This window comes from Chiloscyllium punctatum, chromosome 26 (genome assembly GCF_047496795.1).
Source record: "Chiloscyllium punctatum isolate Juve2018m chromosome 26, sChiPun1.3, whole genome shotgun sequence".
Classification (NCBI taxonomy): domain Eukaryota; kingdom Metazoa; phylum Chordata; class Chondrichthyes; order Orectolobiformes; family Hemiscylliidae; genus Chiloscyllium; species Chiloscyllium punctatum.
Genome location: NC_092764.1, coordinates 59,140,625 through 59,159,850, shown reverse-complemented (window position 1 = coordinate 59,159,850; position 19,226 = coordinate 59,140,625). Strand labels below are relative to the sequence as shown.

At 46.5% G+C, this 19,226-nt stretch overlaps 1 protein-coding gene across 2 annotated transcripts in view; it reads left to right on the top strand.

Moving 5' to 3' along the window:
• Positions 1 to 19,226, top strand: part of cetp (cholesteryl ester transfer protein, plasma) — a 46,914-nt gene that overhangs the window by 12,294 nt on the left and 15,394 nt on the right. For both annotated transcript variants that reach the window (XM_072595692.1, XM_072595691.1), the window contains exons 6-10: positions 5,227 to 5,296; positions 8,819 to 8,879; positions 11,026 to 11,117; positions 13,133 to 13,309; positions 14,035 to 14,085. In XM_072595692.1, coding sequence (XP_072451793.1) covers positions 5,227 to 5,296; positions 8,819 to 8,879; positions 11,026 to 11,117; positions 13,133 to 13,309; positions 14,035 to 14,085 — 451 coding nt within the window. The remainder of the gene's footprint in view (positions 1 to 5,226; positions 5,297 to 8,818; positions 8,880 to 11,025; positions 11,118 to 13,132; positions 13,310 to 14,034; positions 14,086 to 19,226) is intronic.

Sequence of the window (19,226 nt, the reverse complement as noted above, 5' to 3'; positions counted from 1 at the left end):
CAGGAAGCATTTGTTCCTGAGTGACTGTAACATCTACTTAAGGAGCTGGTAAGATAGTGAAAGCAGCCCCTGGAAATTAGTATGTAGCCCTTGAGAAATCTTTTGCTCTGGAGCAAAATAAAAATATTTTAAGCCCTGGGACTACCTTATTCAAAAAGGAGGCAGCAACATGGCCGCAGAATTGGCCGAGGGAAACGAAACAGAAAATAATGATTTATTTTGGGCTTGCACAGGGTTTTGAGTGACGTTCCCTGAGTGTCAGGGTGAGGACCCTTGCTTTTCTTGATATACACTATTGATCTAGCCTTTAGGGTACTTAAATTAAGTAGTATGTGTCTTTAATGTAACTAGGATGCTTCTTGAGCTAAAAGGTCCCAATCTCTGCCTCATTAAAGGCTAATTTCAAAGGCTGATTTCAAAATTTGTAGAAAATTTTGAAAATGTTGTAACCTATGAAGAAAATAGCTTAGAACTTCAAAAGGGCATAAAAAGGTTGGTGGAGTGGGCGGATAAATGGCAGGTGAAGTTCAGTCAGGAGAAATATGACATGATTAATTTTGATATGAAGAGCCTATCAAGAAACAGAATAAAATAAAAGTTTAAATTCTAAAGGCTGTAAAAGAGCAGAGGGAGCTGTGTGTATACGTGCACAAGCCATTAAAGATGGCAGGACAGGTTGAGAGAACAGTTAATAACCTATGTAATATTCCAGGCTTTATCAATAGGAACTGTACAGGAGCGAGGAGGTTACATTGAACTTGTGTAACACAGCAGTTTGGCTTCGGCTGGAGTTTAGCTTCCACTGGAGAGAGAACAGAGGAGTTTTCCGAGATTACTCCCAATGATGAAGAATTTCAGTTTTGAAATTAGACGGGAGAAGGTGGGTCGGTTTTCCTCAGATACAGAAGGGCTGAGAGGAGGACTGATTCCTCAGGTTTGAAGTATTCAAAATCATGAGATGTTTGGACAGAGTAAATGAGGAGAACATCTTCCCACTCATGAAAGGATTGAGAGGTCACAAATTTAAATTAATTAGTACAAGTAATTTGAGGAAATATTTTTCACTCATTGAGTGATTAGGAACGCCCTGCTTGACAAAATGGTGGAGGCAGATTCAATTAAATCATTCTAAGAGGAATGAGATTATTATTTGCAAAAGAACACTGTGTAGGATTAAGAAGTAAGAGTTACACTGATGGTTGCAGAGATGAAATGAATGGCACTAAGTGAGATGCTCATTTGGAGAGCTGGCACAATGATCTCCTGTCTGTAACAATTGTGTGACTCTCAGGAGGCTCCACTCAGCGTCGCTTGACCTGAACTGGACCTTTGCTTAGGGGATAACTAGGCTGGGTCTGGAGATGTCAGTGGGGGAAGGATTCATAAAATCCCTACAGTGTGGAAGTAGACCATTCGACCCATTGAATCCACAACAACTCTGCAAAGAGCATCCCACCCACACCCACCCATCCCTGTAACCCTGCTTTTCCCATGGCCAATCCACCTCACCTGCACATCTTCAAATTGTGGGAGGAAATCAGGGCACCCAGGGAATCCCACGCAGACATGGGGAGAATGTGCAAACTCCACACAGAGTCACCTGCGTTCCTGATACTGTGAGGCAGCAATGCTAACCACTGAGCTGCGGAGGGATACAGGTAGGTGGGACTAATTTATTTTGAGAACATAGTCAGCATGGACTGGTCGGACCAAAGAGCTTGTTTCAATGCTGTATGATGCTATGACTCTGTGACTCTATTTGAATGCCCTCTTTCAGTGATTTTGAGTGTACAGATACCTTGGCCTTTTTCTATATTCTTGTGCAGGCTTTCAATGTCCACTGTAAAGGGATGATATTGTGGGTGAATTTAGTGAGTTTAATACCTCCATTAAGTAGTATGTGTCTTTAATGTAACTAGGATGCTTCTTGAGCTAAAAGGTCCCAATCTCTGCCTCATTAAAGCATAAAAATCACACATCACCAGGTTATAGTCCAACAGGTTTATTTGGAAGCACTAGCTTTAGGAACACTGCTCTTTCATCAGGTGGTTGTGGAGTATAAGATTGTAAGACACAAATTTATAGCAAAAGTTTACAATGTGATGTAACTGAAATTATATATAGAAAAAGACCTGGATTGTTTGTTAAGTCTCTCAGCTTTTGGAAAGACCATGTTGGTTTCAGTTCTTTCAAAGTTAAATGGCAAAACCTTTTTTAAAAGTTACATTCTCAAGTGAACTTTAACAATCTCCAAATCATCATTAAAGCATGGATGAACATGCAAGAAAATGCAGTAAGAAAAATAGCTTGAAAAAACCCGATGAGTTGTGAAGTACATGTGAATTTTTTTTGCTGTTTGTTCCCCTTGTTGTACTGATGGCTCTATGAAGGTCAGTATCCTGGTGTATTTGTTAGCAGTCATTTTTAAAAAGAACTTCGGAGAGGAAAGAAACTTGCTGTTGGTGGATCAAAGCCAAAGAAAGTGCTACCTGCTTGCAATTAATTTTTACAACAAATTTGCAGATATCACACTCATCCCCAGTACATTGTCTTGGGCCAAGTAGTTTGAATTTTCATTTTGAAACAGAACATGTGAGATTTATTTATATTAAATCAGCAAAATATTTTATGGATTCCCAGTTGAAAGATTAAATATATATATTTTTGATACACATGCTATTTTATTCAGCTCATGAAGGAACTACCCAAAAGAAATTCCATGCAAATACAAAAGGTGATTGTACTTTGTCACTGTATCACTTAATGAGAGAGTTAGTGAGAATGAGCAGGAGTGCCTGAAAGCCAGAAAACAAGCCCCACATATAAAAGAAAACCTTCAAGCAAATCTCAAGGTCCCTTGGAGAAAATAAATTTCCACACTTTAAATAATATTTGTCACATTTAAAAATATTTTATTTACTCGGCAACTCGTCAGAATGCACCAATGAAAGAATCAAATGGTTCATTTCTTAAATGTTATTTTCAGTGATTTTTCCACCTACAGGAGGATGACTAGTCACCTTTACTAAAATGTTGCTTTTTGATAAACCCCTTTCTTATCTGTAATAAAACTACACCAGTTACCACTCTATAATACATTGTTTTTTTACATGGGGAGAAAAAAATCAATAATGCTCGGTTACGTTTATGGATTGCGCTGATCTATGGAAGATTTTATATTTATGGTAAGCTAAATGAATTTTAATAAAAATATCTGAAGTACAGTTGAACAAGCCTGATTTCAAATGCTTTCAGACTGAAATTCCTCATTGTATACAGATTGGAAACTTTAATTTTTATTTGTGAGGTGATTATTAATGTTCTATTTCCCTTCAGAAAGTGGTAGAAAGGCATCTTCTTTGATTGCTGTGACCTATGTGGTGTGGATGCACTCACAGTGTTGTTGGTAAGGGAGTGTCAGGATTTTGGTGGTGCATTGGTAATGTCACTGGACTAGAAATCCAGAACGTGGGGAAGTTTCCTGATGAAGGGCTTTTGCCCGAAACGTCGATTTTCCTGCTTCTCGGATGCTGCCTGACCTGCTGTGCTTTTCCAGCACCACTCTGATCTCTGGTTTCCAGCATCTGCAGTCCTCACTGTTGCCTAGAAATCCAGAACCTCAGTCTAATATTTTGGGAATATGGGTTCAGATCCCATCCTGGCAGATGGTAGAATTTGAAATTCAACAAAAATCTGGAGCTTTGAAAACAAAAACTAGTCAAATGAAAACTATGTAACCACTGTTGTAAAAAGTCAGGGGAAGAAATCTGTCATCCATACATCGTTGAGCTTACATGATTCCAGACCCAAAGCAACATAATAGACTCTTATCTGCCCCCGGACAATAATTCCTAGTCTGACCAGGAACATCCACAATCCATGACAATTGTTTTTTTGAAATGAGGGAATAGTGATATAGTTTCAATTGGATTGTGTGTGACTTGGAGCTTACAGGTGACCCTAATGGCACAGTCACAGCTATATCATCTGCTTGTTCCATGAACTATAGATTTATATAATTAATCTGTAGCCCCCTTCTAGTTTTTCTTTCATGTTTCAAGGTAAAATTAACCAGCAGCACAACTTTGTGCTTTAAACAAAAAAGTTTGGCTTATTGTATAACTTTCAGCGTTAATTATTGAAGAAAGAGATAAAGTTATTAACCAAGACAAAAACTTTAAGTGAGTAAGGATGAAGTGTACTCATAAAGAAGAAATTAAGGACAGTCTCTAAGGTTCTTGTAGGTCTGTTACTTGTTTGAAGATTTCTTTCAGAAGTGAAGGGGTTGAACCTAGAGAACAAATTTAGCAGCTGTAATGGTTATTGTTGGTGTGAAGTCAGTGTCTGTACATGTACATTCAGCAGGATTTGGGAGAGAGGTTTCTTATTCCTACTAGTTCTAGTGCTACAATATTTGCAATTTGCCTGGACTGTATTAGCTGAACAACAGTTGATTTTCAAGTGTATTCCTTCTTGTGTTCTCTTTGTTTGAGATTCCTCTCTGCTGATTTCTGTCAGCATTCCTTCTGGGGTTTCAGTACAAAATGTTTGCTCACAGCCACCCAGTATGATCTCAAAACTGGTAAATCACTCTTTGATATTACACAGTGAGTCAGCGAGGCCTGAGACACAGACACAGGGAAACCATTGTCACAGAGCTTTCTTTAACTGTTCGAAATGTTCATTTCAAAATCTCTTATAATTTCTTCCACAATTTCTACTGAATCGAAAAGGGTAGTCGTTTGACTTCTGGGAGCCATTTTATAAGATTCTTTGTCCATTTTAAGGACAGATTGGTTTTGTATAAGAAATGCATATTGTACATACAAAGACAAATAGAAGGCATTTGTCATCATTAACTGGTTACTAGTCCATAGACCAACTAGCTACTTGTTGCTCACCAAATGTCCATGGTTACACACCCCTTGATTCCAGCTGATGTGCAAACTAAAACAAGCAGCAGTTACAATGAATGTCAAAGGGGTTTTTAAAACAGTACTTTTCCATTTCATCCACGATCAAAAATACCTAAAAATAAAAAGATACAGTATTTTCAGGGGCTGGACAATAAATGCCAAATCCCAGGAATGAGTTCTTAAAATGACATTGTTTTAATCTAGTTGCCTTGCTTCTTCTTTTTGCTGGTTAATTTTGTAACATCATAAGTTGCAAGTGGTTACGTAATTGGATTGTTTTCACATGATATTCATTTTGCTGTCTAACCAGGGCCAACTGGATCCAAAAACTCTTCACAGATTTTGTCTCTTTCACTTTGAGACATATTGTTAAAGGACAGGTAAATGTGGTCCTATTTCATTTCATACCAAATATAGACATTTCTTTCCAATGTGCTTCAAACATTTTCTTGTTAAAGGATGGGATGTTCCTGTGTTTATATGTGCTAGGCTTTTTAAATAGAAATATCTGGAGCACCAAATGTATTTGGCTTCCCTTTATGATGGATTAGCCTCTCTCTATATTATATTGAAGTTGATGCTCTGTGTCTGTAAATACCAGGTCAGACAGAAGATGACACTGTGTGCCCGTAGATACTGGGACTGACAGAAGATGACACTGTGTGCTTGTAGATACTAGGACTGACAGAAGGTGACAACTGTGTGCCTGTTGATACTAGGACTGACAGAAAGTGACAACTGTGTGCCTGTTGATACTAGGACTGACAGAAGGTGACACTATGTGCCTGTAGATACTAGGACTGACAGAAGGTGACATTGTGTGCTTGTAGATACTAGGACTTACAGAAAGTGACACTGTGTGCCTATAGATACTAAGACTGACAGAAGGTGACAACTGTGTATGCCTGTAGATACTGGGACTGACAGAAGGTCATATTAAATGCCAATCGATACTAGGACCTTGAAAGACATTGTGTGCCTGTCGATTCTAAGACTGACAGAAGGTGACAACTGTGTATGCTTGTACATACTGGACTGACAGAAGGTGATACTGTGTGCTTGTAGATCCTAGGACTGACAGTAGGTCATATTAAATGCCTATCGATACTAGGACTGACAGAAGGTGACACTGTGTGCCTGTAGATACTTGGATAGACAGAAGTTGATACTGTGTGCCTGTAGATACTAGGACTGACAGAAAGTGGCACTGTGGGCTTGTAGACACTAGGACTGACAGAAGGTGACATTGTGTGCCTGTAGATACTAGGACTGACAGAAGGGTATATTGTATGCCTGTCGATACTAGAACTGACAGACGATGCCATTATGTGCCTGTAGATACTAAGACTGACAGAAGGTGACAAGTTTGTGCCTGTAGATACTAGGATCGACAGAAGGTGAGAATGTGTGCCTGTAGAGACTAGGACTGACAGAAGATGACACCTGTGTGCCTGTTGATACTGGGACTGACAGAAGATGACATTATATGCCTGTAGATACTAGGACTGACAGAAGGTGACCCTGTGTGCTTGTAGATACTGGGACTGACACAAGTTGATACTGTGTGCCTGTAGATACTAGCACTGACAGAAGGTGATTATTGTGTGTCTGTAGATGCTAGGACTGACAGAAGGTGACAACTGTGTGTCTGTAGATACTAGGACTGACAGAAGGTGACAACTGTGTGTCTGTAGATACTAGGACTGACAGAAGGTGACAACTGTGTGTCTGTAGATACTAGGACTGACAGAAGGTGAGATTGTTTGCCTGTGGATACTAGGACTGACAGAAAATGACACTGTGTGCCTGTAGATACTAGGATTGACAGAAGATGATATTGTGTGCCTATAGATACCAGGACTGACAGAAGGTGATACTGTGCCTGTAGATACTAGGACTGACAGAAGGTGACAACTGTGTATCTGTAGATACTACGACTGACAGAAGGTAACACTGTGTGCCTGTAGATACTGGGACTGACAGAAGGTGACAACTGTGTATCTGTAGATACTACGACTGACAGAAGGTAACACTGTGTGCCTGTAGATACTGGGACTGACAGAAGGTGATACTGTGTGTCTGTAGATACTATGCCTGACAGAAGGTAACACTGTGTGCCTGTAGATACTAGGACTGACAGAAGCTGACATTTGGTGCCTGTAGATACTAGGACTGACAGAAGGTGACACTGTGTGCCTGTAGATACTTGACAGAAGGTGACACTATGTGCCTGTAGATACTTGACAGAAGGTGACACTGTGCTTGTAGATACTAGGACTGACAGAAGTTGACATTATGTGCCTGTATATACTGGGACTGACAGAAGGTGACATTGTGTGCCTGTAGATATTAGGACTGACAGAAGGTAACAAGTGTGTGCCTGTAGATACATGACATAAGGTGACACTGTGTGCCTGTAGATACTAGGACTGACAGAAGGTGACCTTGTGTGCTTGTAGATACTAGGACTGACAGAAGGTGAGATTGTTTGCCTGTGGATACTAGGACTGACAGAAAATGACACTGTGTGCCTGTAGATACTAGGATTGACAGAAGATGATATTGTGTGCCTATAGATACCAGGACTGACAGAAGGTGATACTGTGCCTGTAGATACTAGGACTGACAGAAGGTGACAACTGTGTATCTGTAGATACTACGACTGACAGAAGGTAACACTGTGTGCCTGTAGATACTGGGACTGACAGAAGGTGACAACTGTGTATCTGTAGATACTACGACTGACAGAAGGTAACACTGTGTGCCTGTAGATACTGGGACTGACAGAAGGTGATACTGTGTGTCTGTAGATACTATGCCTGACAGAAGGTAACACTGTGTGCCTGTAGATACTAGGACTGACAGAAGCTGACATTTGGTGCCTGTAGATACTAGGACTGACAGAAGGTGACACTGTGTGCCTGTAGATACTTGACAGAAGGTGACACTATGTGCCTGTAGATACTTGACAGAAGGTGACACTGTGCTTGTAGATACTAGGACTGACAGAAGTTGACATTATGTGCCTGTATATACTGGGACTGACAGAAGGTGACATTGTGTGCCTGTAGATATTAGGACTGACAGAAGGTAACAAGTGTGTGCCTGTAGATACATGACATAAGGTGACACTGTGTGCCTGTAGATACTAGGACTGACAGAAGGTGACCTTGTGTGCTTGTAGATACTAGGACTGACAGAAGGTGACAACTGTATGCCTGTAGATACTAGGTCTGACAGAAGGTGATATTGTGTACCTATAGATACTAGGACTGACAGAAGGTGACACTGTGTGCCTGTAGATACTAGGACTGGCAGAAGGTGATATTGTGTACCTATAGATACTAGGACTGACAGAAGGTGACAACTGTATGCCTGTAGATACTAGGACTGGCAGAAGGTGATATTGTGTACCTATAGATACTAGGACTGACAGAAGGTGACACTGTGTGCCTGTAGATACCAGGCCTGACAGAAGGTGACACTGTGTGCCTGTAGATATCAGGTCTGACAGAAGGTGACAAGTGTGTGCCTATAGATACCAGGCCTGACAGAAGGTGACACTGTGTGCCTGTAGATACCAGGTCTGACAGAAGGAACCATGTTGTATTAGACAAGAAAAGCCTCTCTTTATTGTTAGAGAGAAAATCACCTTTAATAGCATTGTTATTCCCTGTACAACTGACATATTCATTTCAAGCTGAAGTCCTTTAAATTTCTCTAAACCTCGGCCTTTAGATTTTGTTACTAATTTGTTTCCCCTCCGCCCTCCTTCACAAAATAAAGCCAATAGGAGAAACAATGATTTTCAGTCTTCACAGGGATTGCCAGGTTAATGAAAAATACCCTTTTAACACCAGCCTTCCTGACATGCTCTGTCACCCTTATTTGTGTTTTTTAAGATCTGTGCAGAAATTCACAAAATGGCAAATCTACTGGCAGACTTCACTCTGGATCAAGCAGGTAAGAGATTACTTCATCAGCTAGCTAAGCCTTTATGTGAAACTGTGCTTTCCATAAATTGTTATCCTCTTTAAATATTCCATTGCCTTTAACATCATCAGTCAATGGCACAACTCCACCTTCTGTATCTCAGCTTTCAATTTCAGTTGCATTGCATTTTATTGGGCACTTTAGACTCCTTCAAGGGATATGGGCAGTGTTGGTCAGGCCAGCGTTTATTGCCCATCCCTAGTTGCCCTTGAGAAGGTGGTGGTAATGGTGAGTTTCATTTTTGATATAAGTGACATGGTGAATCAGGAACGAGAACATCAGACAAGGATTCTGAAGGCTCTCACTGGACTGGAGTGACAGGGTGGTTAAGCAGGCATTTAGCATGCTTGTCTTCATAGTTCAGTCCTTTGAGTATGGGAGTTGGGAGGTCATGTTGAGGTTGTACAGAACATTGATGAGGCATCTTCTGGAATACTATGTCCAGTTCTGGTCGCCCAATTATAGGAGGGATATTATTAAGCTGAAGAGGGTTCAGAAGGGATTGACCAGGATGTTTCTGGGTATGGAAGGTTTGGGTTATAAAGAAAAGTTGGAAAGGCTGGGACTTTTTTCACTGGAGCATAGGAGGTTGAGAGGCGACCTGATAAAAGTTTATAAAATAATGAGAGGTATAGATAGAGTTAATGGAAGTTGCCTTTTCCCTCGGATGAGGGATTTCAAAATTAGGAGGCACGTTTTTAAGTTGAGAGGAGAAGGATTTTAAAAAGACATGAGAGGTAATTTTTTTACACAGAGCACGTGGAATGAACGTCAAGGAAGTGGTGGATTCAGGTACTGTTACAACATTTGAAAGACATTTGGATAGGTACATGAATAGGAAAGGTTAGGAGAGACATGGGCCAGGAGCAGGCAGTTGGAATTAGTTTAGTTTTGAACTGTGTTCGGTGTGAACTGGTTGGACCGAACGGTCTGTGTCCGTGCTGTATAATGCTATGGAAGAGTCCGCCTGACCTCTGCCTACTGGCATGCCTGTGGCTGCCTGCATGTGGAGAGTGGTGGTTGGTGTGGAGAGCCAGCACAAGAAGGACTCATGGTGAATGCTGGATGTATGGTGGGACCTGCACACCAAGGCTCTAGCCGTGAGTGTTCAGCACCAATAGGATAGATGACAGGGGCACATGGCATATACAAACCTACATCCATTCCCCCTTCCTCTTAAAGAAACAGAGTGGTGCCAGTCATCTGTCAGGAGGAGGAGTGACAGTTGGAAGGTGTTTCACTTTGGGACACTCCAAGGGTGTCCTGTCCCTTCACCTTATTGTAGAAGTCCATCTGCCAGCGATCTCTTTGCCTATAGCCTTGTATCTGTGAAGGATGACACACCAGATTCATATTCCTCAGAGTGTATAAGCCAGCAGGCTCTCTCCATCCTTGCTGCAGATTACTTTGCTTTTATTTGAGCGATTAATTCACTGCTGCTGAACGCCCACTTTGAAGTTCTGCTGTTCTCTCCGAAGGAGTTCCCATTTGTCTCTTTCGCCTTGTTCAGTCCTTTCCCAACAGCACAAAGCCAAGGACATCTCCACCTCGTCAGTTCCCGAGTCACATCGGTCTCGAAACATCAGATCTGTTTCTCTCTCGACAGATACCGTCAGACCTGCTGAGATTGTCCAGCATTCTCTATTTCTACGAAACAAAAACAAAAACCAAAGCACCGCGGATGTTGGAATGTTGAAATAAAAACAGAAATTGCTGGAAAATCTCAGCCGGTCGGGCAGCATCTGCGGAGAAAAATCAGAGCTAATGTTTCACTTCCAGTTCTGAAGAGGAGTCACTGGACACAAGATGTTAACTCTGATTTCTCTCCACAGATGCTGCCAGACCTGCTGAGCTTTTCCAGTAACTTCTGTTTTATTTCTCTATTTCCACATCAGTCTAAATGTTTCGCTCAAGTTTATTGTGGGGTTTGAATGCATAGCCTTCTGACTCCTAGGCAGGCTTGTTATAGAGGTGACAAAAACTTCTCACTCCAACTTCTCACCCCGAGACTGAATTTGAGCTTTAAGGTCCTGTGGCATTAACAGTTTGGCCACCTATTTTAGAACAATAGTCAACACAATGCAGTTATTTGTAACAAACACCTCTTTTCACACAGGATTGTTTGTACAAGATGGGGAGATTGCCACAAGTGTCAAGCTAACCAGTGACCCAGTACTTACCTCAGGATACATTGAATCACGGCATGAGGTAATTGTGCAAAGTACAAACAGGAAAGTCTTCTGCAGCCTTCAAATAAAGTTTTGCAAAGCTGGCACCCTGTATTTTGAATTAAGTTGTACAGAACTCCAATGTAAAGCTTTGGTCTGTGATCTTGCTGTTGGTAATATAGGAGCAAATTGCTGCAGATGCTGGAATCTGAATGGAAAACAAAAAATGCTGGAGACCACTTCGCTTCAGCTCTGATGAAGAGTCACCTCAACTCGAAACGTTAGCTTGCTCACTCTCCAACCCACTGTGAGCACCAACATTTTTTGTTTTCAGCATTGGTATTATAAATTCGACACTACGCAAAGGCACACCATGTATGGGACAAGGACAGCTAATTTATCCATTTCAACATGGGGTCGGAGTTGACTTACCCAGCTTCAGTCTCAATCAGAGGTTGGCACTGAGTGGAGGCAATGGTTACTGTTAGCTGGGAGAGACGATTAGAGAATCAGGCACTCAGAGCAGAGAGAGGGAGAGGACTCTCCTGTACATCCTTTGATGGTCACTTAATTAAAACAGGTTGGAGTAGTCTAGACCAATTTGACTTTTGAACTCCTTTCTTGAGGAATTATGAGAAAGAGACGCCTAGAACAAAACAAGTACATCATCAAATATCAAATCTAAGCAGCAGGACCAAACGGAATAGATTTGAATCAAGATCAAAATTGAACTATTGTGGAATTTTCCAGTTAGGATTAAAGCTGAAGTTAATTCTGATGTGGTAAAACTGTTTTTATTTACAATATAATGAAATGGTGCAACTGTGTCTGCTACAGTGCTGAGGATGTTCACTGCTGAACTTTTAAAATAATGTTTTATAGACATTCTGCATTGACAGTGCAATCATTTCCTTTAGAGATTTTCAGGAAACCTCTTAACTTGGAAATATCTGATCTGAAAAATTGAAAGCCTATTTATTTTGTTTGAACCTCAGCTAAGGTTATAGACAGTTAAACAATAACTGATCTGGAAGTCTTGGACCACCTTCTTGGACCACCGGTCTTGGACTGCTGTCTGGTCAAAAAGAAATACAATTATGGGTGATCTGTGGACCAATGGGGGTGCTGCCTGGTCATAAAGAGATCTGGTCCTGGGTGATTCATGGACCAATGGGGGTGCTGCCTGGTCATAAAGAGATCTGGTCCTGGGTGATCCATGGACCAATGGGGCGGCTGCCTGGTCAGAAAAGGATCAGGATCAGGCCCTGGGTAATCGCGATCACTTTTGTTGTGATGAGTTTTTGAGTGGACGATTGGAAGAAGCAGCTTTAATGCTTAAACACAAAATGGAAGGTCTCCACGTTTCTACTTCCTAATACCCATAAAAATTTAGTTCCAGCATCCTCATTTAAATCCTTGTCATCCATAGGAAAATAACACTTGATTTAACTTTTCAAAGTGCTTGGCATCCAAAGTAACTCCCTTTCACTAAGCTTGAGGGTAAGCAGAAACTATACTAATGTTAGAAGTAATGTGATAGTCATTGACAACATCCATATTATTTATTTTATTAGTCACACCACAAAACTGAGAAACCTTCTTTCATGGCACTCTCTAATTGTGTCATTAGTTCTTATCCCACCTACCCGTCCCTCCTGTTCCCCAACAGTCAATGGAATGATTGATGACCAATGAAACGATTGGAATCCAGTGAACGTGTAAGCAGACAGTCCTGACTGATTCCATAAGAATTGCGAGATAAAAACACATTGAGGTCTTATTTATCCTCTACTATCTGGTGGTTGCACCACACAATGCAATTGAAGTTATGAACTAATTAGATCAATTAACCTTTAACAGTCCACATCAGGTCCAAAAATGACATAGGGAAAACCCGCAGGGCTAGAGAACGTCTGGAGCAATGGGTCATCCAAGAATAATACATTTACACTGGTCTCAACTTACTCATAAGCTGTATCCCGATGTGTCTGGCTGCTCTCCGCATTGATTTTTATGAATGTTACATGTACTGCAAACCATTGTTGTATCTCGCAGGGTAGTGTCTCCTACAAGAACTCTACAGTTTTCCAGAAGCCCAGTGCCATCCCAGTTGAGAGAAGGGAGATCAGAATGTTTAATCTCTGGGTATCAGAGCCAGTCATCAACTCTCTCCTTTTTGCAGCACATCATGACAATCGCTTGACCCTGATACTCTCTGATGGCCATTTGTTGGTGAGTTACAGACTAACACTGTATCAACTGCAGCAGACTCTGTTGTTCATGTTAAATCAGCTGCCGTGATATAAATGCACAATCTAAGTGGTACTGAAGGCAACAGAAACCCAGGGTGGGGGACCTAACGGGAGAGGATTACATGGAAAATCAGTGTGTGTTCTTATCGGGACAAAGTCTGACAGACAATCGTGCACCACAATCTGCTATTCAGTTAGATTATGTCTGCTTTATATTCAGCTCCATCTACCATCCCTGGTTTCTGTAACCCTTGCCAACCTTGTCAAACAAACATCTGTCAATTTCAGTGTTAAAAAGTTCAGTTGACCTCCGCAGCTCAACTGGCTTTTTGGACGGAGAGTTCAAGATGTTCTTTGTGTGTAGGAGTGCTTCCTGACATCACCCATGATTGGCTGAGTTCTGATGGGAGACAATAAATTGACTTCAGTATCACTCAGTTGGGAGGGGAGGAGAACCAGCCAGCATCCCAAACTTTATCTGCTCTGCTGAAAAGGAAGAAGGCAATACCAGCTTCCATACAGTGGTCCCACAGCCAAGTGGCCTGATGACTCTCGCTGTTGTGTGGTCTCATGGTGAAAAATAACAGAGTGCCCAGTGTTTGTGAAACAGCCCCAGGGAGAGATGCTTTCTCTAGGACAGGAGGGTTTGAGGTAAGAGTAAACATGAAGCAGTATTTATTCTGGCTGATTTCTTTACTTTTTCAGAAACTTTTTGAAGATGGAGGATCTAAAATTGAGTCAAACCTTTTACAGCAGGTATAACTTTGTTTAATGACTTTGGGGCAGCACGGTGGCTCACTGGTTAGCATTGCTACCTCACAGCGCCAGGGACCTCAGTTCAATGACAGATTTGGGTGACTGTGTGGAGTTTGCACGTTCTCCCTGTGTCTGCATGGGTTTCCTCCAGATGCTCTGGTTCCCTCCCAAAATCCAAAGATGTGCAGTTTGGGTGAATTGGCCATGCTAAATTACCCATAGTGTTCAGGGATGTGTAGGTTAGTCAGGGGTAAATGAGTTTGGGTGGGATACTCTTCAGAGGGTTGATGTGGACTTGTTGGGCTGAAGGACCTGTTTCCATACTGTAGGGAGTCTAAGGATAATTGTGTAACCTGTTTATGAATAAACCATCAAGCGAACATCTTTTTTTCCCGAAAGAAGTTAGGGAACCATGTGTCCATTTCACTGGTGATGCTGTGTCACTGATACAGTCATGTGTCTTTCTGTAATCAATATCATCACACTGTACATTTGTGAAGAAAAAAGATAAATCTGCTCACAGCTTTAGTGAGGACAATAATCCTTTTGGAAATTTTACTTTATGACTCAACTCCCTATCGCTTGTGTTATGAACCAAACCCCCTGAAAATATATTAAGAAGATTGCCTAGGCCCTAGCTTTTTCTTAATTTAAAGGCAAGTGCCAGGTATTGTATTCCAGATGCAATTCAATTGGTCAAAGTACCAATCTTAAAGCAAAACACATTTTATTCATATGTTATAGTTAAAATACAATAAAACAAAGAAGAAATTGGAATAACTTAACTCTGTTGGAAAACTTAACAGGAGAATAGATTATTTAACTGCTAAACAGTAACTGCTTTAATATATTAACAACCCAAAAACACACCCTTGGCAAAGGCAAATTTAGTAAAATAGATAGTCTCCATTCGCCAGTCCAAGAGGAAAAATATTGAGTGCAAACTCAGAGAGGGGGTAGCAGGGAGAGATATACGACAGCTTTCAAACCCAGCTTCAAGGCCCCAACAATTGCTCCTGAGAACCTCAAACTAAATATTCTGTGGGAGCTTGAGCCCACCCATTCAAGCTGCCTCTATTGTTCCAACTTTTAAAATACCCAAGGCCTGTTTTATTTATTGGATTCAAATACAGGGGAACCTCGATTATCCGAGCGAGATGGGCGGGCACTATTTTGTTCAGATAATCGATTATTCGGTTAATCGTTTAAATGCCTTTACTCTGGGGCTTGGAGTTTTTAAAGTCTGCTCCCTAGTCAGGAGACTGCAGCAGCACACAGCACACGAGACCCCGCCTCCAACATCACCCCGCCCCGAACCACGTCCAACACTGCCCCACACCCCCCGTCCAACACCGCACCCGCCCCCAATACCCCCGTCCCGAATCCCGATCCAACACCGCCACCGCCCCCAACATCCCCCGCCCCGAACCCGATCCAACACCGCCACCGCCCCCAACATCCCCCGCCCCGAACCCGATCCAACACCGCCCCCTCCCCAACACCCCCCACCCCGAACCTTGTCCAACACTGCCCCCACCCCCAACATCCCCCGCCCCGAACCCCATCCAACACCGCCCCTGCCCCAACACCCCCCGCCCCGAACCCTGCCCAACACTGCCCTGCCCCAAATCCTGTCCAACACTGCCCCTGCTCCAACACCCCCCTGCCCCGAACCCCACCCAACACCGCCCCTGCTCCAACACCCCCCTGTCCAACACCGCCCCTGCCTCAACACTCCCCGCCGCGAACCACATCCAACACCACCCCCGCCCCAACACTCCCCTGTCCAACACTGCCCCCGCCCCAACACCCCACGCCCTGAACCCCATCCAACACTGCCCCTGCTCCAACAACCCCCAACCTGAACCCTGTCCAACACCTCCCATTGCCTCCGACACCCCCTGCCCCTGCCTCCGACACCCCCCGCCCCTGCTCCCAACACCCCCCACACCAAACCCCGTCCAACACCGCCCACTGCCCCCAACACCTCCCAGTCCAACACTGCCCCCGCCCTAACACCTCCCACCCCAAACCCCGGTCCAACACAGCCCCCGCCCCGAACTCCTGTCCAACACCGCTCCCGCACCAAACCCCCGCCCCGAACCTCATCCAACACCACCCCTGCCCCAACAGCCCCCTGTCCTACACCACCCCCGCCCCAACACTCCCCGCCCCGACCCCCGTCCAACACCACCCCCGCCCCAACACTTTCATGTCCAACAGCACCCCTACCCTAACACCTCCAAAACCCGTCCAAAACCGCCCCCTGCCCCCAACACCTCCCGCCCCTATCGCCATCAAACACCGCCCACTGCCCCCAACACCCCCCAGTCCAACACAGCCCCCGCCCGAACCCCATCCAACACCACCCTGCCCCAACACCCCCCACCCGAACCCCGGCCAACACCGCCCACTGCCCCCAACACCCCCCGTCCAACACTGCCCAATGCCCCCAACATCCCTCGCCCCAACATTGCCCACTGCCCCAACACACCCCGCCCCGAACCACAACCAACACCACCCCCACCCCAACACCCCACACCCCCAAAACCCCCGCCCCGAACCCCGTCCAACAGCGCCCCTGTTCCAACACTCCCCGCCCCGAACCCCGTCCAACAGCGCCCCTGTTCCAACACTCCCCGCCCCGAACCCCGTCCAACTCCGCCCCCGCCCCAACACCCACCACCTCGAACCTCATCCAACACCACCCCCTGCTCCAACACCCCCCTGTCCAACACCACCCCTGCCCCAACATTCCCCGCCCCGACCCCCGTCCAACACCAACCCCGCCCCAACATTCCCATGTCCAACACCCCCCCCACCCCAACACCCCCGCCCCGAACCCCATCCAACACTGCCCCTGCTCCAACACCCCACGCCCCGAACCCCATCCAACACCGCCCACTGCCTCCAACACCCCCGTCCCCTGCCTCCAACAATCCCCGCCCTGAACCCCGTCCAACACCGCACCCACCCCAACACTCCCCACCCCGAACCCCGTCCAACACGCCCCGCCCCAACACTCCCCACCCCGAACCCCGTCCAACACGCCCCGCCCCAACACTCCCAACCTGGAACCCCGTCCAACACCGCCCCAACACCCCCGCCCCGAACCCCGTCCAAAAGCGCCCCTGCCCCAACACCCCCCGCCCCGAACCCCGTCCAACACCGCACCCGCCCCAACACCCCCCACCCCGAACCCCGTCCAACACGCCCCGCCCCAACACTCCCAACCTGGAACCCCGTCCAACACCGCCCCAACACAACCCACCTTGAACCTCGTCCAACACCGCCCACGAGCCAACACCCCCGCCCCGAACTCCGTCCAAAAGCACCCCTGCCCCAACACCGCCCGCCCCGAACCCCGTCCAACACCGCCCATGCCCCAACACTCTCTGCCCCGACCCCGTCCAACACCGCCCACGCCCCAACACTCCCCGCCCTGAACACCGTCCAACAACGCCCCCAGCCCCCAACACCCCCCGCCCCGCACCCCGTCCAACATCGCCCCTGCTCCGACACCCCACTATCCAACACCGCCCCCGCCCCAACACCCCCTGCCCGAACCCCATCCAACACTGCCCCTGCTCCAACACACCCCACCCCGAACCCTATCCAACACTGCCCCCGCCCCAACGCCCCACACGCTCAACACCCCCCACCCCAAACCCCGTCCTACACCGCCCCCAGCCCACAACACCCCCACCTCAAATACTGGATTAGTGGTGCTGGAAGAGCACAGCAGTTCAGGCAGCATCCAACGAGCAGCGAAATCAACGTTTCGGGCAAAAGCCCTTTATTCCTGATGAAGGGCTTTTGCCCGAAACGTTGATTTCGCTGCTCGTTGGATGCTGCCTGAACTGCTGTGTTCTTCCAGCACCACTAATCCAGTATTTGATTTTCAGCATTTGCAGTCATTGTTTTTACCCCCACCTCAAAGCCCGTCCAACACAGTCCACTGCCCCCAACACCCCCGTCCAACACTGCCCCCACCCCAACAACCCCCCACCCTGAACACCGTCCAACTCCGCCCACGGCCCCCACCATCTCCCGCCCCAACACCGCCCACTGCCCCAACACCACCCCGCCCCAACACCCCGCGCCTCGAACCCCATCCAACACCACCCCCGCCCCAACACCCCACGCCTCAACACCCCCACCTGAACTCTGTCCAACACCGCCCCCTGCCCCCAACACCCCATACCTCAAAACTCGTACAACACCGCCCACTGCCCCCAGCACCCCCCGTCCAACACTGCCTTTGCCCCAACAACCCCCCACCCTGAACACCATCCAACACCGCCCCCTGCCCCCAACACCCCCCGCCCGGAACCCCTGTCCAACACTGCCCCCTGCCCCCAACAACCCATACCTCAAAACTTGTACAACACCGCCCACTGCCCCCAACACCCCCCGTCCAACACTGCCCTCGCCCCAAAAACTCCCCATCCTGATCACCGTCCAACACCGCCCCCTGCCCCCAACACCCCCCCCGCCCCGAACCCCTGTCCAAAATCGCCCCTGCCCCAACACCCCCCACCCCGAACCCCGTCTAACACTGCCCCCACCCCAACAACCCCCACCCCGAACCCCGTCCAACACCACCCACACACCAACACACCCTGCCCCGAACCCCATTCAACACCGCCCCCGCCCCAACACCCCCCGCCCCGAACCCCGTCCAACACCACTCCTGCCCCCAATACCCCCCCGCCCAGAACCCCATCCAACACCACCCCTGCTCCAACACCCCCCGTCCGACACCATCCCCGCCCCAACACACCCTGTCCAACACCGCCCCCACCCCGACACCCCCTGCCCCGAACCCCATTCAACACCGCCCCCGCCCCAACACCCCCCGCCCCGAACCCCGTCCAACACCACTCCTGCCCCCAATACCCCCCCGCCCAGAACCCCATCCAACACCATCCCCGCCCCAACACACCCTGTCCAACACCGCCCCCACCCCGACACCCCCTGCCCCGAACCCCATCCAACACCGCCCCTGTTCCAACACCCCCTGCCCCAAACCCTATCCAACACCGCCCCCGCCCCCAACACCCCACGCCCCAACCCCATCCAGTACCACCCCCAACACCCCACGCCCGAACCCCATCCAACACCGCCCCTGCTCCAACACC